Raw genomic sequence first — 22,526 nt, forward strand, 5'->3', positions numbered from 1 at the left:
CAATCTTTACCTTCTGAACTTTTAGGACCAGAGTTCTAAAACAAAATGGCCACAATCTGTGCATAATCATACATGTTTCCTTAAAACATTTAAATAGACAGAAAAATACTAAGATTGCATGGACAGTCACCGAAAAATTGCTGCTTAAATATCTAATTTAAAATCTGAACACACAACCACAATAACTATGTACAAACTGTAGACCCTGACAATTGCAGGCCTGGCAGTCAGGGGTACTCCTCTCTAGAAAAGGAACTAAGTCAAAAGCAAATTTTAAAATTGCACTTGTGTATTTTCTTTTATCTTTTGTTTTTTTCTTCTTTACAGTGCATGAAGAAAATGTTTTTCAAGATTTTTTTTCCTGCTTAGCTGAAAGAAAAACTTTCAGGCATATATGTCATTCTAATTTTTGCTTAGAGAAGCAGCAAGAGATGTAAGGCTTCTTTATTACAATCTCTTTACGTCTTACTTGAAGAGGAGCGCATACTCATTATCTGACAATGACTTTTCATTCAAAATGGTGCTGAACAATTGCACTGAAATAGGTATGAACAGGTACACAGATCTTTTTCAAACATATCAGAAGCAGAGGCGTGGGAGTAGGGGGACTGCCAGTGAATCTGTAAGGCCAGAGGATGATCAAGTTATAAAAGAAACACGCAAGGAGGTAAGACCAGTGCAGAAATGGTAAATTAATTCATTGCTTCACTGCTCACTACAGAACATGATAGGAAAGGTCCTACATCAAAGCTGTTCTTTATGGCAGACAAATCTGAGGAACTGTGTCAAATTGAAGTGTCGTTAGAAAAGATTATAGAAGTCATCCAGAAAGTGGCAGCAAATTGTCAGGATCAGGTAGTATTCACCTAAGAGTTCCCAGGGAACTGAAGTATAGCTGAGATCAGCCCCTTTAACAGCAGAATGAAAGATTATAGAAAATATGCCAATTAAAAAAGATAAAGGAGTGTACAAGTTGTCGAAGTATGGTACTTCAATACAGTTAGAACTTTGTAAGGACAAATATAATGAAACTACAATAAGGAAGAGCAATTAATAGCAACATGGGTAAATACAGTAGAGGAAGAGGATGCCAGTTATTTTGCAGAATGAAATCCAAACTCTACCAGAATTTTGGCAGGTACAATGAGGATAAGGCTGTCTGATTGATACAGTACATACAGTACATTCAGTATCCCTACAAAAGCTTTTGATGCTGCTTTCTTGAAGGACCTATAAACAAATTAAGCTGTTACCAGGCAAAAGGTCCTCAAATTGTTTAATAAATGATCAAATTGTAGAGAAAAATATTAATAGTCCTGGAAGACCAAGAAAATGTCACAAACAGAATATGGACTTGATAATACTTGTTGATGATACAAAAGTACTCATCATAATAAAACTGACTGGTGCAGAAAAATCTCATAATATGGGCTAATTGGCAAAAAATGCAGGTGAAATCCAATATTGGTAAATGTGAAATAATGTGCATTTGGAAACAACCCCTGCCTGCACATCAGTCTTGAAATAACTCAGAAAAAATGTTAGTGGACTAGCCTCTGAAAGCATGAATATAAGTTGGATGTAAGTTGGAAATAAGTAAAAAAGGAATACAAACTATTAGTATTTATAATTCAATAGAGAAATATGTATAAAATACTAGTATTTCACTTAATATCTCAATGAAGATCCCTATCTCTTGAATACTGGGTACACTGCAGGTCTGCCTATCCCAAAAGATGATTTTAAGACCTGAAAAAATTACACAGAACAGCAGAAAATAAGAAAGCCAGCAGTGAGGCTGGGGGGACTATGCAATAGTTCTTTAAAATATTCTGTGTCAAAGAGGTGGGAACTAGGAAAAAGTTATTTGTTACTTCCCATATGCATAGAATCATGGAATTATTTAGGTGGCTGTCTGCTACCTGATGTTTTCATTTGATGCCTTCTGTTCCATGATGAAAAGGAGGCTCATGAGGGACCTTACTGCTCTCTACAAGTACCTGAAAGGAGATTGTAGTGAGGTGACTGTCAGTCTGTTCTCCCAAGTAAGTGATAGCACAACAGGAAACAGTCTCAAGTTGTGCCAGGGGAGGTTTAGATTGGATAGTTGGAAAAATTTCTTTGCTGAAAGGGTTGCCAAACATTGGAACAGGCTGCCCAGGGAAGTGGTTGAGTCACCATCCCTGGAGGTATTTAAAAGAGGTGTAGATGTGGCACTTAGGGACATGGTTTAGTGGTAGACTTGGCATTGTTAGGTTAACAGTTAGACTCAACGATCTCAAGGTTCTTTTACCAGCCTGAATGAGTCGATGATTCTATGATTATGCCATTTATACTAATTCAGCAGTCAAAGCAAGTTTCACATGACACATTTCTCATGTAAATGCAAAGGAATGATGCAGACTCACAGGTCTTGCCAACATATATCCTCAATGACAAAAATGGCAAAAGCATAATGCTTCTCTTTTATTCCAACAGTATAGAACTAGAAGCAATAAGATAAATGGTGTCCCCCTTTCTTTAATACCTTTCACAGATGTGGTTCAATAAAGCTTACCAACAGTTCACAGCAGAGATGTTGAAAGGAAAAAATAAATAAAATTTAAAAATGTATGTGCTATAAAACAAAGAAAGAAGAATTGGGAAAAATAAATTTTCTTCACAGAGTCAAAACATAACAGGATATCGTAAAAAAAAATCATAAAGGCCAAAATACACAGACGTCATTGTGTATATACAAATCTTTTCTATATTACATAGAGCCAGAAGTCTGTTGGACACACTGTTGGACAGAAATACTGTTAAGGTTATGCAGTCAAACACTCAAAAGTTATCAGATAATTCATCACCATGAATAATGGTACAATTATTCATTGTTCAATCATATACTATGTTTTGCTAGAGGTCCTCAGTTCACAGAGTGAATGATACTCTCATAGCAGATATTCAACATTTTGTTCTAAGTTTATTGTTCCAGGCTTGGCACATCCCTTATTATTCACATACTGCTGGAACCCTGAAGATGAAACCAGCAATTTCCTCCTCTGCCTTTTAGTGGGCAGTTGACACTGTTTATTTTTACCAAGCTTTGTGCAAGAATACGATGTCATCATCTCTACTTCACAAATAGTAAACTGAGGCCAAAGAGGTAACAACAACAAAATAACAACCTTTAATTCATGGATGCTCAATTGTAGATATCTCATAAATAGCCTTCCATGCATTCAGCCTTATATGCCACAGGAAAATATGGACTGGTGATCAATAAATTCAGATCTCTTGTTGCGTCAACCAACCAGCTACTGTCACTCAAATGCATATATATATATATATATATACCCACTGCCCATTATCCAAAATTTACATTGTAAAGAAGAAAAGGCACTCAGGACTGGAAAAATCAGCCTTGTAATTCTTAGATGGGAAAACCTAAAAAGTACTTCTGGGAGCATCAGATACAATTTCTTGAAGAAAATAAATGGGAATAGTATGTGTTGAGGCACACACAGTTTTATATTTATCATCTATAAAAATTGTATTATGTAAATAAAAACCCACTTAGAGAGGGTTATACTTAAATACTGAATTATATCTAAAAACTTGAAAACCACAATTTATAGGACGGATTAAATTGCTACTGTATGTTCTTTCACATGCATATAGCTAATATCAGTCTAAACCATGGCTTGCCTTGATTACAGCTATTCCTATATTCCTAACAAACACCACCTAAAATAATGCCATGATGCCATATTACTACAGTTAATTCTACCTTTTTTTACCTGATAACACTACATGAGACTGTGATTTCTGTATTTCTGTCCAGAGCTAGGAAAACAGAGGCAACGTTCCTTTGGGGACAAGAGTACTCTGAGCTGCAATGAAATATCCTTGACCACCAATGATTGTCAACACAGGCTTGAGAAATACATAACCAGAAGGACCACTGAAACTATTTGGAAAAGCTAGCAGTGAAAACTAAAAGAATTCTAGATACCCCTTCTTCTCTGGGGAAACAAATGTGTTTGATTTTTCATCTGATGCACTCTGCAGTTAAATACTTCACAATTTTAAGAATAATACCTCTCCACAATCAAAGATGATTACTCCAGAAGACTGACTCCAAGCATCAAACTATTCCTTAATTAAAGCTTGTTAAATGCAAATCATGGAAAATTGGTCATCATAATAAAAGTGTAAAGCCACTGTGAAAAATAAAAGGTAATAGTACCTTCCAGTGTTGTCCATAAACCAGTATGTGTTTCTTGGCAATATCAAGCCGGTTCCAGGCCAACGCCAAGTTTAGCTGATCTGAAGCAGACATATTGGTACCTAGGAAACAAGTAAAGGACCTAGTGTTTTCCACACATTGATGTTACTCCTTTACTTTGAAATGGTAAGCCAGTGGGACTGTATGTCAGATGAAAATGGGGTTTATTTTCAGATAGATACCTTTCAAGAGTGCAGTCAGAATTGCCAAATCAACATCCTGCTGATCTTCTGACTCCGCATCAAATATGGTTATCTGTTAGAATTGCAGAAGTATACTATTTGAGGTGAGGCAGAGAAGTCTGTAGTTATTTCTTCTTGGTAAGGGCTGTGGTAGATTAAACCATACACATTTCAACACAAACAATGGCAAAGGTCCAGACATGATTTTCCTTTGTTTCAGACAGAAAATGTACCATATTGCTTTTTAATGCAATGGCATCCCAGGCAAACTGGAATCAACCTACTACACAGCACGAGTCTATTTCCTTTTGATTAGTCTTTAAAGCTGAGAAATGTACAAATGTAACATGATTGATACCTACTCAGTTTTCAGCTAGAAAATAGATATTCAAAGTAAAACAAAAAGTAATAAGAACACATTGGGTAGATTCCATTTTAGTGATCATCACTACAGTTATCATCATTCCCATAATAAATACTTGGTACTCCATAATATTTTAAAAGTCACGACAGACTGGTGAAGTTACCATTGACTGGAAAAAGGGAAACGTAACCCCCATTTTAAAAAAGGTTAATAAGGAAGACTCGGGGAACTACAGGCCAGTCAGTCTCACCTCTGTGTATGGCAGGATCATGGAGCAGATGCTCCTGGAAACTATGCTCAGGCACATGGCAAATAAGGAGGCAACTGAAGACAGGCAACATGGCTTCACTAAGGGCAAATCGTGCCTGACAGATCTGATGGCCTTCTACAATGGGGTTACAGTGCTGGTGGATAAGGGAAGAGAACTGATGTCATCTACCTGGACTTGTGCAAAGCATTTGACACTGTCCCACACAACATCCTTGTCTCTAAACTGGAGAGACATGGATTTGACGGATGGACCACTTGGTGGATAAGGAATTGGCTGGATGGTCACACTCAAAGTATTGCAGTCAGTGGCTCAAAGTCCAGGTGGAGATCAGTGATGAGTGGCGTTCTGCTGGGGTCTGTACTGGGTTGAGGATTATTTAATATCTTTGTTGGCAACATAGACAGTGGGATTGAGTGCATCTTAGCAGATTTGCCAACAACACCAAGCTGAGTGGTGTCGTTGATACCCTAGAGGGAAAGAATGCCATCCAGAGGAACCCTGACAGGCTTGAGAGGTGGGCCCATGCGAATATCGAAGTTCAACAAGGCAAAGTGTAAGGCCCTGCACCTGGGTCAGGCAATCCCAAACAGATACAGGCTTGGCAGAGAATGGACTGAAAGAAGCTCTGCAGAGCAGGACTTGGGAGTATTGGTGGATGAAACTGTATATGGCCCAGCAATGTACGCTCGCAGCCCAGAAAGCACGAGTGCATGCTGGGCTGCATCAAAAGAAACACGTCAGCAGGCTGAGGAAGGTGATTCTGCCCCTCTACTGTGCTCTGTACTATTGTGAGACCCCACGTGGCATACTGTGTTCAGTTCTGAGGGCTCCAAAATAAGAGGAAAGTGGCGCTTGAGTGTGTCCAGAGGAGGGCCATGAAGATCATAGAATCATAGAATGGTCTGAGTTTGAATTGACCTTAAAGATCATTTAGTTTCAACCCCCCCTACCACAGGCAGGGACACCTTCCACTAGACCAGGTTGCTCAAAGCCTCACCCAACCTGGCCTGGAACACTTTCAGGGATGGGGCATCCACAGCTTCTTCTTCGGGCAACCTGTTCCAGTGTCTCACCACCCTCGCAGTAAAGCATTTCTTCCTCATATGTAATCTAGATCTACCCTCTTTCAGCTTAAAGCCATTACCCCATGTCCTATCACTACATGCCCTTGTGAGAGGTCCCTCTCCAGCTTTCCTGTAGCCCCCCTTTAGGTACTGGAAGGCCGCTATAAGGTCTCCCTGGAGCCTTCTCTTCTCCAGGCTGAACAACCCCAACTTTCTCAGCCTGTCTTCACAGGAGAGGTGCTGCAGCTCTCTGATCATCTTTGTGACCCTCCTCTGGACTTGCTCCAACAGGTCCGTGTCCTTCTTGTCTTGGGGGCCCCAGAGCTGAACACAAGACTCTGGGTGGAGTCTCACAAGAGCAGGGCAGAGGGGAAGAATCCCCTCCGTCGACCTGCTGGCCATGCTTCTTTTGATGCAGCTGAGGGTATGGCTGGCTTTCTGGGCTAGAAACCCACATTGATGGGCTATGTTGAGCTTCTCGTCCACCAGCACCTCCAAGCCTTTCTCTTCAGGGCTGCTCTCAATACATTCTGTGCCCTGCCTGTAATGGTGCTAGGGGTTTCCCCAACCCAGGTGCAGGACCTTGCATTTGCTCTTGTTGAACTCCACAACATCTGCACAGGCCCACCTCTCAAGCCTGTCAAGTTCCCTCTGGATGGCACCTCTTCCCTCCAGCTTGTCAACCACATGACTCAGCTTGGTGTCATCAGCAAACTTGCACTCAATACCACTGTCTGTCACCAACAAAGATGTTAAACAGCACCAGTCCCAGTATGGATCCCTGTAGAACCCTACTCATCACTGCTCTCCACTTGGTCATTGAGCCACTGACTGCAATTCTTCGAGTGTGACCATCCAGCCAATTCCTTATCCACCAACTGGTCTACCTGGGACATTGTCAAATGCTTTGCCCAAGTCCAGGCAGACACCAACAGTTGCTCTTCCCTCATCCGTCAACGCTGCAACCCCATTGCAGAAGGCCACCGAGTTTGTCAAGCATGATTTGCCCTTAGTGAAGCCATGCTGGCTGTCACCAAGATGATCAAAGGGCTGGAGCACCTTCCCTGTGAAGACAGGCTGAGAGACCTGGGGTTGTTTAGCCTAGAGAACAGAAGGCTCTCAGGAGACCTCACAGCAAACTTTCAATACTTAAAGGGGGCCTGGCCTACGGAAAAGATGGGGAAGGACTCTTTATCAGGGAACATAGCAACAGGACCAGGGGTAAGAGTTTTAAACTGAAAGAGGGTAGATTTAGATTAGATATTAAGAAGAAATTCTTTACTAAGACACTGGAACAGGATGCCTGAAGAAGTGGTGTCTGCCCTATATCTGAAAATGTTTCAGGCTAGGTTGGATGAGGCTTTGAGTAACCTGATCTACTGGATGGTATCCCTGACCATGGCAGGGGAGTTGGAACTAGATGATCTTTAGGGTCCCTTCCAACCAAAACCATTCTGTGATTCTACTCAGAAATGAGCACTTGAGCTGCTACACATGCCAGCACATTTCAAAAGTACATTTCAATACCCAGGGAAAAGTTCTGGCACAATTCTGTTGTAAGTAGCAGAATGGATGAAAACATTTCTAAACTACAAATGAGACACTGCTAGAGAAGGAAAAAAGTAGGAATTACTTGTTCTTTCCTGTGAAAACGAAGATGTCTGGCCTTTTACTAAAATCTGAAAGGCTGTCACTTCATAAGCAACCATGAAGACTTGAGAAATTAAAAAGCTTTGTGGAGCTACTCAACATGTAAATTAGTACAGACACCTTTGTTTTATCTTTATATTAAAAATAACACCATTACTTCTACAACTGCTGTGACCATGCCAACCCACCACAGAAAGAGCAAAAAGGGTAACAGCAAATGAAGACATCCTAAACTCAAAGTGTGAACCCCACTCACGGACTCTCTGTGCTCCATGCATTCCATCAAGATATGAAATAGATGACTGGACTGTTTCTGTCCCAAGCTAAATATGTTTTGAATCATCCCTAAGACCTCTTCCTTCACTTGAGGGCGCAGATCCCTGAAAAACAGATACACAGCAAGAATAAGCGTATTTTCAGCTTTTCTTACCAGTGCAAATGACAGTCCAGCAAAAGACGAAATTGTGCGAAGCAGAGACATATGAGAAATGTCTTTTATTTCTGCTTCTGTGTTGACTTACTACTGCTTTTTTTTCTACAAAACAAAGCAAAGGCATCCCATAACATAATTCACACAGGCATTAGATCTGAACATACATATATACTAGCGGAAATAGAACAAAGGAAGAAGTTACCAATTTTCAAAGGACTGGCTAAAAATCACATGAAGTTCAACACTTTTTAATTCTCTCAGTAATCATACAGAGATAAAATTAAATTCCTCATTATTTGCTTCCTACCTCTCCTATCTTTTTTACCCTCATTTATCTTTCTGTTAATATTTTCCTCCATATTTTCCTGTTCTTTTGACATGGCAGGATTTGGGGGTTTTTTTGTAAAGATCAAAAATATAGAAGAAAAAGCAAGTGAAGAAGAAAGTTTTCAATACAATACACTAGGGAAAAATACCACACAAACACCCCAAAAGAATATTTAGAAAAGATAATAAATAAACAAATAGGATATAAAGTTTACTAAATTGTTCTTTAATTGGAATGAACCCACACATCCTTTTAAAAATTTGGGGTTTTTTATTTAAAAAGCCCTTTTGACTTCGAAAAACTTTCACAATAATACTATTTGGCTATACAAATATATATATTTATTTACACCTTGGGCATAAAATTTTCGTCAAGGTCAGTTTAATAGAGCCTGCAGCTGAGGCTGCACTGGAAGTAACACCAAGGGTTACAGCTAGACAGGGATGACAGATCTGGGTTACCACAGATAAACCAAAGCCAAAGCCAAGGAATCTTAGTCCTCCTCCTACCCCAGCCTGAGGCTCCTACAGCAATTAGCCCTAGCCCTAGTCTCAAAAGCTTTGTGCAACCCAGATCCAAACCCATTTACAGAAGGCTGATGGCAAGAAAAAGGACTGAGTCAAAACCCAAGCAGGCACTCTGGGGTCACCCAGCAGTGTCCCTCGCCAAAAGTGAGAAATGTTGTAACTCAAAATAGGTAGATGTAGTTTCTTCTTCTTCTTCCAAAAAGCCATAGTAAATTTGGCAGAATAATTCTTTCAGCACTAGTTTGAGACAGGGGAAGAAGAAACTGATCTTGCTTCACAGAAGTAAAAGCCAGCAAAAGACCACAGTGGAGTCATCACTAGAAGCATTATAAATTATCTCAGAAGTTTTGAGGTCCCTCCCAATATGACAGACCAAGGAGGAGGACCATTATGCCACTACTCACCCCGTATCACCTGTGTGTTTGTGGGTAAAAGCCAGGATATCTGCAGCTCTGCCAGTACCCTCATAGACCACCACTGGGACAGCTGGGCTGGCCCTCACGTACTCCCACACCATCAGGATCACATTGGGGCCTCCTTCCACCACCAACCCAACTATGGGTACACCTTGGCCCATTCCTGTTTCGAAACACACCTAACCAGTTACAAACAGGTCTCAATCACACAAAAAATTCAGAACATCCAGTAAAGAAATACTCATGAAGGAGTCTCACATGTGGTTCAATGGAGAGGAAATCATGCCTTTACCATCTCTAAATTGACTTAACAGTTTTTAAGATCTTCACAGAACTTCTGTAACTGGATCAAAAAGACCACAAAAACCTCTGATAAAATTGTAAGCAGGCCTAGTGTTGTAAAGAAGAAACAACCTCTAGAATATCCATGATAGCTCTTGCATGCAAGGATGTTGACAGCATTTGAAATGTGGTCAATATCAATTTGTTTAACTGCACGCATAAAAAAGTAATCAGGCACTTCTTTACAGACTTTCTCAAGTTTTACAGCAGCAGGGTGGTTTTTTTTTAATGATCAGAAATAAATTTCAAAAAAATTGCAATAGAATTGGAAAAACTACAGAAAGTCTGACTTGCAAAAAACTCATAGAAAGAAAATATTAGAGTCTGGGTAAGAAGCTCTAACATACTAGAAATTGGGTAAGTTCCTAAGTTTGTAAATACTATAAAGTAAGCAGACAAAAGAAACAAGGATTCTATGTTGTAACTGCTAATGTCTTTTTAACATACCTCAAGATTTAAATCACTAGGTGCGAGTGAACTTCCACAAATAATTTATACAATCTAGTGCACAAAAGGAAATACTAGTGTGTGTATATATATATGTATGTCTATATATTAATACTTGTAATAAATATTTCATTCATTATTTCTATACCATAACTCAGTTACTTTATAGGCAAACAGTGGAAGTTATGCAATATGACAAACAAACATTGGCTGAAGGTATTCCTTTAACAACCAGACTTTATTTCTGTACCTGAGGAGGTCACAGGCTTGCAATATAGAAGAGCAATCAAGATAAAGGCAAATGAACAGGGGAAGAATGATTCGAATTCCACTGAATGTGACAATTTTTCCACCTAGCAAAATGCTGGGAAACTACCTAGTGCTAATATAGAGATCACGCAAAACTGCGAAGTGCGCAAACACTCAATACTTACTAAATAATCTGAGTAATTTAGATGACTTTACAACTGAGAAACCAAAAAGTGAGTTAGCTCAGTTGCATAATGCTTTATAAAAATTCTGTCCTTTCCATTTTCCTGATATTAAGAGTTCAAGACTTGCAATAATAGTTTTCAACCTCAGTGAAATCTATGGCAAATGAAGATGTACAACATGTAACTGGAAATGTCAAGTACCTCCAGAACTTTATAGGACAGGGGTTTATGTCATAAAGCTGACCACAGAGTACTCACTTGTGTGTATTTTTTGAAGTGATATGTACTTCTCCAAATTCCTCCTGAGCATCATTTCATTCCCATACTTGCCTACTGTCCCATCATCTGCCATTAGAAAGTGAGAATGCATGCTGTTGAGGGTACTGAGCTTGCTGAGTGGATTACCGAGAGTCTGGTACAGGCAAACTGCCTAAGAAAACCAAAACAAAAAAGATCTTCAAAGAAAAATATCACCATTTACATTGCCTTGCTTGTATGCATTTCTTTACTGTGCTGTGATCTTCTGAAAGCCTTCATCATACTTTTTTGCTGCTCTACTCAAACATGGGTTTTCATTTGATTCTTAACCGCAACAAAACCACAATTAATACCACAGAAAGTATTTCTGATTAGGCTTGTGGACCTTAGTCAGAGTTCTTCTTTGCAACAATTGAAACATAATGGCATATTTTTCCTGGGTGTGTTCCCGTAAAAAAGGTGAGCTATCGTTTATCAGGAATGATTTCACCTTACTTGTCAAGTGCCCTTACATCGGCACTCACATAAAGTTATGGTTTATGAATAAAAATCACACATATTAGTAACCTATTTGTGTATACCATTAACCTGATTGCTCATTTGGAATCACATGAATACAGAAATACATCACTTGCAACCACAAGAGAATTGTCCAATTGATTACAAAATTTCAAAAAGGAATGGCAATTTCCTGTAAGAAGAGAAATATTTTAAAACCATACAAAGAGGAAAATACAGTGCCTCAACACGCCACAGAATTCTACTGTTGAGCAAAATCTAAGCCTCAATTACTGAGAAAAAATACCAAACCAGTTAAATGAAGCAAGTAGAAAATGAAGTATGCAAGAAAGCTATAACATCCCTTGAATACAAAGGCTTTTATTATTAAAATGTGTCCAACTCACATCTTTTCCGATGAGATCCCTCTGATTCTCAATGACACCCCATGGCGGAATCCCAACAGCACAGACCTTTTTCAGGTGTGGTGAGGCACGGCCTTTCAGCGCATCCCCCACATGCCTAGACACTCCTAAATAGATAATTAAGCCATCATTTTTCTTCTACATGCAGAGACCTGCTACAGGACACCAGTGAAAGGGTTTCACATAATTTATTTTATTCTATGGCTATGTTTTAACCAGAAACAAACCATCACACCCAACTTGTATATCTGATGTAAACTGCAGGAATTGTAAGGCTTAGATGTAATGCACCAATGCTTCAAACTTAACACATATTTCTAATTAATAATAGTCATACGTGTTGCTAATGGTACTTTCTACCTCCATAAAATTTTATTATTTACATAAACGCTCAGGACAGTTCTGTAAGATCATCGAATTGAACAAAACCTAAAGAAGTAAACCTGCTGCAGTTCCATGGCTTACTGACCCCCTTGTTTTTTAAGAGTAGTCTACAGAGAGTTTCAGATACTAATAAGCTAATAGATTATCCCAATTTAAAACTTTCTTAATTAAAAAACACAAGTTAAAGTCAGATTTGAAAACTGAATTTCAAAAACACCAATCACAGTCTTCCAGATCCTAAATATTTTAATGAAGCAGATAAAACTGACTGCAAATAAGTTCTGGTTATCTACTATCAATGTTTCTTAATACATCAGAATCCTCTACTCTTTAATTTAAAAAAAAAAAATATTCAGAATACCTGTCAACAGCAGAGGAACATTTTGTCACTCTGAATTATGCACCATTCCTTAAAAAAAGCTTAATTTTGTGCTAAAATATTACAAATTACTAATTTCATCGTACTTGCCCTAAATATATATATTTGTGTGCAGAGAAAGAACACCAGAGGAAGACAGAAACAAAGAAAAATAATTACACTACCGCTGTTGATGCCTTCTGTAATTATCCATGCTCCTGTAGTCTCAGCAGCCTTCACCAATCCTTTGCTGAAAACCTGCTTGATCTTTGAGGGAAGCTTGAAATTTTGAATGCCTCCATGAACAGAAATCACTAGCTTTGGCAACTCCATCTGCCATTCTTTAACCATCAGGTGCAGCAGCTGATCCAAATTGCTATCATAAGAGAGTCTAATATACTGGAAGAAATAATAATAAATCTATATAAATATATATGAAATAATAATAATAAAATAAACATCCATTAAATACTCTAAGGGATGAGATTGCAACTTACAAAGTCCTCAGCATTAATGTCTTAAAGATTTTGTGCAGGCTTAGAACTTTCATAATGCTACTAAAATGACAGCACAAAAATACATCAATGAGGAATACAGACAGCAAGACAGACTATGCTTAATCGCTGTGAAGTTCAGCATAAAAATGTCATACACACGCCAATGTGATACCCTTTTAGATTCCCCTGGCCTCTTAAGACAAACAATCTGATATTCACCCAAAACCACTTTTTGCCTTTCTCATACTGAAATTATAACAAAAGTCACACATATAAACCCAGTATCTATTACCTTGGCATGGTAAGTGTGATCTCCATCCTGAAAATTGATTGTACCAAATGCATCCGTTGGACTTGTCTTTGTGTGTTTTTGCACAGACCATTCTCCACCATCTCTCTGTGGGGCAGCTTGATAAACAGGCCAGCTACAGTCTACTCTTGGGTGATCTCCAACCAGCCGTCCACAGCAACACCTCATATTAAAAATAAAGAGATCATTTTATATCAAACAGACTGGCATGCATCTCTAGGATCTTCATCAGAATAGCCCAAACAGTTTTTCTAGAAAGAAGGATATTGTAGCTTTCTGATACATAATATAAAAAAAATTAAACTCAGCTGAAAAAAAACCTCAACAATGGCAAAATCGCATTGAATTAGATCATAAATATGTCTTGTTGGATACTGAATTTGTCCTGTACCTGAAAGCTGGGTGGTTTGACTAGATAAACTTTAAAGGTCCCTTCCAACCCAAAGCATGCTGTGATTCTGTGTGATTCTGTAACAGACTGAGAATCCCATATAGCAATTCTGACCTAAGCAATGCTGCTCAGATTTACTGGTCTTATATGTGACATTTCAGAGGAATATCTTAGGACACCAAGGTTTGCTACAGTTATTACCACAGGCTATTCTAGGTATTGAAAAAAGATCTAGGAGTTACCATCATTAATCAGGGGGAGAGGAGCAAGCCTCAATCCAGACAGAACTTCAGGTTGACCTTTATACTAACCCTTGGAGCCAGCAAAGTCAATATAAAAAATAAACAGATGTGCAGTGTTAAGGGAAATTTAGCAGAAGCTCAGTTAGCATTAAAGGTTTGCAACTGGATAAATAACCCAGATTCCAAATTCAATCAGTATTACTGTCATACAGGCTTCAACAGGTTGCAGTCTCTTCCACAGGATTAACTTCAACATAATTTATAGTGACATCTGACAGTCCAGTTTTCCTTTAGATATTTCAGAAATTAATATACCCTGGGAAATGGAGATGAATTCTTCCCTTTTACTCTTTTAAGACACCAAACAACCTCCAACAACCCAAACTCAATGACTGCCTTGGGACTCAGATGTATTACTTGTGGATCTAAGGATAGGTTAGATGTCTGCAAAACCCTGAAGAGGTACATTCAGAAAGACAGAGAGTTTTCTGTGGAGATGAGTGAGAACTAACTGGTGAAAGAGAAATAAATTAAAAATAAGAAAGAAAGAAACAAACAAAAACAAACTCCAAATTTGTTTAAATTCAGCAATTCAGTTCCAATAAGCAAATTAAGGAAGTGAATTCCTTTAGAAAGGCACTTTTTGATACCCAGAAGCCATGAAATCATGTTTGCACCCTGGTTTTTCAACACAGACAAACTACATTTGACTGATTCAATGCTCTGCAAAAGCAGACTGGAGAAGAAAGCTTCCCACACTCTTAGAGAATTAATAACTCAATAAAACAATCTTATTCAGTCAAGAATTAAAGAGTTGTGGAAGACTAGCACTGCAGAAAAGACTTGAGCTCTATTGTCACATACATGATGATGGTTAGCTAGAAGTCAGAAGTCAATAGGGGCTACCAAAAATGCCCACATTTTTGTGAAGCTAATTCAACATGGATTAGCTAATCTAGACCACCTACACCTTTCCCCTAGCTGAGACAAATAGTAGGATATCACAGAAATTCAGGGACTTGCCAGAAAGGAGTCAGGCATGTGCTCACAACTGATCTTCTAAATCTTGGAAACATGAAAAGGAAATGATCTAGTTGAGGGGTAGGTGGGGGTGGGGTGGAAAGCCTAACGGACACTGGGGCCGGGGGGCGGGGTATTGCCAAGTTATTCTAAGCAGAAGTATTGGCCAGTCTGGCTCACTGCGTGATTCCACAACCATTTGCACTGTGGTAATGGCGGGGAAAAAAAAGCCAGGGATTAGCAGAGGTGGGACAGGAGCTGCTGAAACAAACTATTGTTCCAGGGACCTCATTTTGATGACCCCAAAAGCAAAATCCATTGTAATTTGGCCTCCGCACAGGCGAACTGAGACAGGTGGGTCAAGGCTCATGAAGTAAACAAAAAGTATCCAAACTGGAACTTGGAGAATAAGCCAGTCACGCTAAATCACTTACAGATACACAATTCAATTACTATTTCAGAAGACTGTGAGGGATCACACAGATGGAAGACCATGGCTGACATCGTGTTATCAAATAACATGTGGACTCAGAATCACTATAGAGATACACCTAAACTAAGAGTGTTTGAGGGCAATGTAGCCACAAAGCAGATAGCACAAGGACACAGATTTGGGTAAAAATCTGCTTACAAAGAGCATAAGGCCAATGACTATACTTGTTTATGACTCTCCCTGCATACCTCAAAGGAAGGACCCGAAGAAAGCGATAGTTTTGATGTTATTATTGCTTTTCAGAGGACAACTTTCTCCACAGCTGAGCCGTTAGCCTCCTTGCTCCATTTTCTGCTTGTTTTTGGGGGGGACTCCAGGGTAAAAGACAGCACATGTCAGGAAAAAATCTGACCTTTTGATGAAAGATAAAAAACCACATAGATACCCTCCTGTCCTTTGGTACTGAAAATACCTTGTGATCACTGTACTGCTCCTAGAGTAGCCTGAAAATAACATGCGCTTTCATCCAGGAATCATTCCGAAAGACAAAGAACCAATAGCAGTCCCAACCAAATACTGAACTACCTCATGATACTCACTTCGATACCACATTACACAGTCTGAGTCTGACTCAGCAAATAGCAGCTCTTAGAAATACAGCACTGAAAAGCAATCAGGTTCATCATCGATGGATCACATTTTCTACAATCTGAATGATTTTCAGCCCATCATCAAAATATGAGCACAGAATTACCATCTATCTCATATTTTACTGTTCCATACAAGGGTCACACCAGTAGCCCCTCCTAGGGCAGCAGCAGGAGCCAAAGCAACCTGCCTTTTCAAAACAGAGATCCTGTGAAAAGGAACTAACCATCTGACAAGAAAAATCAGTGCAGTAACCTTGAAACTGAGGGGCCCAGTGAACACTGAACTATTTTAGTAATTAACATCATTTGCACTACATACCTAATGTTTACATGTAAATGCACCCAGAGGTGAGCTGCACTCACAACGGCTCAGTTATCCTGAGCAGGCAGTGGAGGAACAACACACAGACCTAAACCATAGGTGTGCAGGGTACATGCAGCTGTTTTTACCTCAGAGACTACTGTAGCAAAATGTATGAACTCAGAAACACTCATATTTCCCAGATAGCTCATGCTCCAAGCTGGCATGCTCACTCCCTCTTGCCATCTAGCAGGAAGGGACAAGGTGTCGTGGACTACTTGAGCTACTGGGAGGTCAAAAGGGAAGACTAAGAGGCTCTCAGAAAGGTTGAGGAAACCAAAGCAGAGTATTAAATACAGCTGTTTGTGGGGCTTTTTCTGTAAAGTTCTGTGCTGTGTGCTTAGTGACATAGTGAAGCAGGACAGAGGCTACCAGCTGGGGACAACGGTAGAGTCAGGATTCCTACAGGAGCACTCAACTCACACATGTTCATGTAAGGCTGCACCTCAAGGTGCTGAGGGAGGTGGCTGTTGTCCTTGTGCAGCTGCTCTCCAACAGCTCTCACGGGTCGTGGAGATCAGGGAGGTCCCCAGTGACCGGAGAAAGGCAAATGTCACTCCTCCCTTCAAAAAAGGGCAAAAGCCAACCTAAGGAACCACACGCTGGCCAGCCTCCTGTCAGTCCCAGGTAAAACCAAGGACTGAGTCCTCCTGGAGCCCACATCTGGGCACGGTAGGGAGAAGATGGTGATGGGGAGCCGCTGGCAAGGATTTACCAAGGGCAGGTCACGCCTGTCCCACCTGACTGCCTTCTGTGACAAAATCATGGGGACGAGAGGAGAGCAGTAGGTGCCACCTACCTCTGCTCTAGCCAGGCTTTTGGCGCTGTCTCCCTCGGTATCCTTGTACCTGGGCTGTGACATTACGGCCTGGGAGGGAGGGCATGTTGCTGTGTGAGGACCTGGTTGTGTGGTGGGCTCACAGGCTGCTGGCTGTGGGTCAGAGGCTGCCTGGAGGCTGGTACCAAGCGGGGTCCCACAGGGTCTGTGTGGGGCCTGTCCTGTCCAGCATCTCCACCAGCGACCTGGAGGAGGGGACCCAGGACACCTGCAGTTCTGGGGAGTGGGCAGATCTGGGGCACGGCCCCGGGTGGTGGTGGGCAGCGATCGAGCTGGGGCCACCCACGTCCCCAGGCAGCAACAAGGGCCAGCAGTGCCTGGGGTGCTGTGAGCAGGACACCAAAAGCCAGGGGAGGACAGGGACTGTCCCTTCTTCTTGGTGTTTGTCAGACGCTGTGTGGGTACTGCCTCTAGTTGGACTTCCAACACAGAAAACACACCAGAAAATGGAGGGACTTCAGGGGAGAGTGACCATGCTGGTGAAGGATGGTGGGGCTGGAGCCCTTGCTCTCTGAGAAGAGGCTGCAGGACCAGGAATATTTCAGCTGGGAAGAGGGACAGTTTTGGGGCATCTAACAGCACTGATGGGAGAGGGTAAAGGAGATCCAGCCAGGCTCTTCACAGTGGTGCATGGTGGGAGGGTGAGAGGCAGCAGCACAGCTTGGGCTGGAGATAAGGAGAAGCCTCTTCCCCAGAAGAACAGACCAGTGGTGGAGCCAGGGCCTGGCAAGGGTGGGCTCTCTCCAGCCTTGAGTGTTTCACACCGTGACTGGGTGGAGTCCCAATCAGCCCAGTCTGACCCCCTGGCTGAGCCTCCTCTGGGCAGGGGCTGGGACTGGAGACCTCCCGAGGTCCCTGCCAGCCTGTTATCCTGTGATACTATGAATATACTATATGCATTGATTGAAAGCGCCTTTGCAATGACTTTACCTTCTTTGCCTCAAAGGCTCACTAAGCTGCTAATGAGGAAGGGAGCAATGTCAGTGACACAAAAGCAGACTCCTGGAAAAGTCACACTTTGAGCAACAAGGGGAAACTGGAGGGTCAACACTGAGGTAAAATTAACTGCAGTAGCCAGATTACAAAATGCAGTGCCCTAGCAGGCAGCACTTCAGAGACTGTGTCCAAAAAATACGCCTAAAATGTCCACAGAGATGGTCTGTAAGAACATCTCAGATGCGTAAGGATATCTAAGTTCGGCACCACATTGCTGAATATTCATGCAGTGAGATCGGTCTAGGTGCTGTCTGGGATGTGCTTGTGAGCACTGCACTGAAGAGTAGATAGAGGCCATTTCAACACACCAGGGAACATGGACAAAGGTGCCAATAAGTTACTCTGATTAGCAACTACTAAATGGAGTTATTCTACTTAGTATTAGCAAACAGTTGCATAACCCACTCATAAACTGTTTGCAAACCTTGGAAGTTCTCTGCAAGTAAGAAATCATTAACAGATTTCATTTGCCTAGAATATTAGGTCAAATTATAGTAGGCGTCAAGTACATTCACATGACTTTTGGTCCATTGTGGAAAATTACTGATCTCAGGAGGCCCAAAACCTATTTAATTGCTGATCTAATAAATACACCATAACCAGTTATAACACACGTGAAAATTATTTCCCCTTGTTAGAAACAGAAAAATTCTCCTAGAACAAGGCTCTGTATACAACGTAAGATACACAAGAAGACAAGAACAGTTAACATTCGGGAAAACATACTTGCAAGATAATGGCTGACTGAAATGAACATCAGACACCCACACATGTTCTGCATATATAGAGAGACTGACAAATAGAATTCACATGAATTTAAGCATCATGAAAACTCTCAACAAAAAGTGAACACAATAACTACAAGATTAAAAAAACCCACAAAGGTACAGAATGTCTTTTCAAAGGTGGGAAAAAAAAAATTAACCCATCCTGTGGGGTGCACATTTCTAGTTTTTCTTCCTCCCTCTCCCACTGTAGTGGGAGCTAATGCTATTTGATTAGGAGGCTAGTTTGGTGGAAAACTGATCTTATTTAGGTTTTCCACCACCCAAGGCTGATTTTCATACCAATGAGCTTCTCAGACCAAATAACAACATGGTCACTCTGCTGGGGCGAGGACGAGGACTGCAGAACTGCTATAGTCTCAATTTAGATGGGATTAGACCATTGTATTTTGAAGCACAAGTTAACTTCAGCCTAGATACCCACCTGGGTATCCGCAGGTTAGCAGGAAGTATTAAAATCCTCCCCTGCGTTTCTACTTCCAGAGCACGTGCAAGAATCTTTGAATCTCTAGCCTTCCGCTCTGAAGCAAAGTATGCACCCAACTGTTCCTACAGAGGGACTTGACCCTTTCTGAACAGATGCCACGCAGATCATTTGCCTTACTTACAAGACCAACAGCATTCTGTACATCAGCCTTTTAAAGTAATCTGATTTCAAGGAGTAATTTATTTGCTTTTTGGAAAACGTGACTCTTGTTTCACAAAAATCTTAGAAGCAAAATAAAATTTGAAACATAATGAAAAAGTAAACAATCATGCTCACGCAGGTGACAGGACTAGCTAGCACCGGCTTGCTAGTCATTAGTTATCAAAAACTCATTGTTCCCTGCTGCTTCAGCCTTCAGAGGCCTATAACACAGAACACATGTCAAAGAAAGGTAACAATTTTGTTTCGATAACTGATAATTTACTGTCGTAAACATACAGTATCAAAACCTGTTTGGGAACAACAGCTGAATGACAAATGTTGGATTGAAAACAAGTAATTAATACAAGCCAGAAAATACTAGCTGTCTGCAAAACCCACACACGAATCAAAAGCACTAAAGCAATGTAAGTTCTGTTGCTTGCCTTCCCAAAAGCAGGGACACAGAAAGCCCACTGCAGAGAAGATGAGCAAATCTTCAGAAAACCTATAATTGAGGATGTTTCTATTACCCTCTTTCTTCTCCCTTTATTTTGTTCTTACTCTTTCCATAATTCTTACTGCTCTCCATTGCTTTTTTCTCACAAAAAGAGACTCATACTGCCCACTCTCCTTTATATCACCCAGGATATGGCTGGAACTGTCTCCCATTTAAAGGCATATTTCTGCCTTTCAATCCTCAGGAGATTAAGACAAACTCATCCACACAAGCTATTTGGATAAAATTTTCTATTGCAAAAAAATTGTATGGTAACTTTTAATTTATTTTACCTAGATTTATGCTAAACATTCTCCAGGACACCGCTAGAAATGCTACTCTGACAATGTAAGAGGAACAGGATTTTTGTTGTCATTACTGCCTTAAGTAGGAACGCCTATCACTAAAACTTTAGGTTATTATAAAAATCATAGATATATATTTATGCACTCTTACCTGATTAAATTCTGGCACACCTGGCATTCTGCAGGACACCTGTGATAAAATATGAATAATTACTACATGCTTGTAAAAAAGAAAACATCTGTAACAGTATTTATGAAGTATCAATTCACCTGTGAAAAAATTCTCAACAGCGTTAAAGGCTGTGCTCTTCTGCACTCAATCCTGGAAGATGTACTGGGTAACTTCTGTGATTTGTTCGGTTTATATCTCAGACTGTATGTCAAATCCACAATTCGTAGATGAGTTATCTATCTTATCTACTATACACTATCCATGTGTTCAAAATGGTATGATCAAAATTACAAGTCAGAATATGATCTCACCAAGTTTATTTAGGCAACAGCATCCACTAGATAAACAATCTGGAATAATGGCAAATTATGTTTGCTTTCTCGGGTCCTAAAACAGAGGTTGAGGATTTGATCTTTTCCTTACGCTTTTCACTCTCTATGCAAGCCTAGGCAGAAGACTCTATCTCAGAAGACTGTGATCAGCAGCAGACATTATTCTGAGGAAAGGAAAAAGTGGTGGTACAGGATTAAGAATTCCTGTGCAGCAGTAACTCCGGGTAACTCAATCTCTCAGTTGGATGCTATACCACAGTTTTGGTTATTGGACTAAGAGCAATACATCTATGAAGGCTAGGACAGTCAGTTGTTGCCAATTCTAATTCAAACAAATGGCATAATTTAAAATGTACTGAACTGGTGACAGTATCCATGAAAATCCATAAACAACACACCAACTGTGGCATTGAAAAACTGCAAAGAACTTTATCCAAGCTACACACCACCCATAAAAAATTATTCTGGTACTTTCTAAATGTAAGAAAAAGTGAAATTCATTGTTTTACCTGTGAGGATCTTTTGAACTGGGAATGATGTACGCACATTCTCTTTTACTGAAGACCTCTTCAATCCAAGATTTGGGGGTCTGAAAAGACATTTACAATGTAATTGTATTCCTGAACTTAAGAACATAATGCCAAAAATTGTACTATAACATCTACATGGCTGTGTATGCGTAACACGTAACAGAATAATTCCCATCAGAACGTTACATGAAACCAAACATTTGGTTTCTGTCAGTAAACTAAAGCTACAGATCCAAACAGTCTTAGCCCTTCACCCTCAGGATTTACACAGCTCCACAGAAAGATCAGTACTAACATTTATTCCCACCCTTCACTACTAAACATGAAAATTATTTACAGGATAGAGGTACAATACAGGAAGTGGTGAGGATGAATCAGAACTGCTGAAAGGACTGCACTTTCCTTCTGCCAGAGGACTAGCAAATGGCAGTATCTTATTAAAGGTGTGAGTGTCAAAAAAAGGCAAGATTTTCTTTTTACCTGAAAGAGACAGCCGATTCCTTCTTACATTATTCTTAACAGAGTTAAGAAGAGATTCATCCTGGTTATACGCTGAACTAGGACTACAGTGAAATGCAAAAGCAGGGACCAAAGACTAGACCTAGCATTCAGAGGGTATGTGAGGTGAGTTTTTTCCACTGGCCTCCTGGGACACTGTGAAAACTGTCTCAGTGATGCCTGTTGAAGCCACATAAACTGAACAGTCACTGTGGTACACAGATTTTCTTTCAAAGAATCTCACCGAGAACTCTTTGAAATTCTTTCTCTTCAGGTGTATCAGGATCAAGTTCCCTGAAAGGAACGATAGTTTTTGGATGCTGAACTTTGGGACTGAATTTAGTAAAACATTGGTAGCGAAGGATTTTTTTGTTGTCAAAGGGAACTACCC

At 40.3% G+C, this 22,526-nt stretch overlaps 1 protein-coding gene across 1 annotated transcript in view; it reads right to left on the reverse strand.

Moving 5' to 3' along the window:
• The window catches only part of TRPM6 (transient receptor potential cation channel subfamily M member 6), a gene marked incomplete at its 5' end in the record, with an annotated part of 70,681 nt that extends 48,973 nt beyond the window's left edge, over positions 1-21,708 (reverse strand). Inside the window, 10 exons of the mRNA XM_027793554.2 lie at positions 4,232-4,332; positions 4,453-4,525; positions 8,058-8,181; positions 9,494-9,668; positions 10,987-11,158; positions 11,892-12,016; positions 12,837-13,050; positions 13,441-13,621; positions 20,755-20,793; positions 21,617-21,708. Of these exons, the coding sequence (XP_027649355.1) occupies positions 4,232-4,332; positions 4,453-4,525; positions 8,058-8,181; positions 9,494-9,668; positions 10,987-11,158; positions 11,892-12,016; positions 12,837-13,050; positions 13,441-13,621; positions 20,755-20,793; positions 21,617-21,708 (1,296 nt within the window). The remainder of the gene's footprint in view (positions 1-4,231; positions 4,333-4,452; positions 4,526-8,057; positions 8,182-9,493; positions 9,669-10,986; positions 11,159-11,891; positions 12,017-12,836; positions 13,051-13,440; positions 13,622-20,754; positions 20,794-21,616) is intronic.
• Between the last annotated feature and the right edge of the window lie 818 nt (positions 21,709-22,526).

Source organism: Falco peregrinus, chromosome Z (assembly GCF_023634155.1).
Source record: "Falco peregrinus isolate bFalPer1 chromosome Z, bFalPer1.pri, whole genome shotgun sequence".
Lineage (NCBI taxonomy): Eukaryota > Metazoa > Chordata > Aves > Falconiformes > Falconidae > Falco > Falco peregrinus.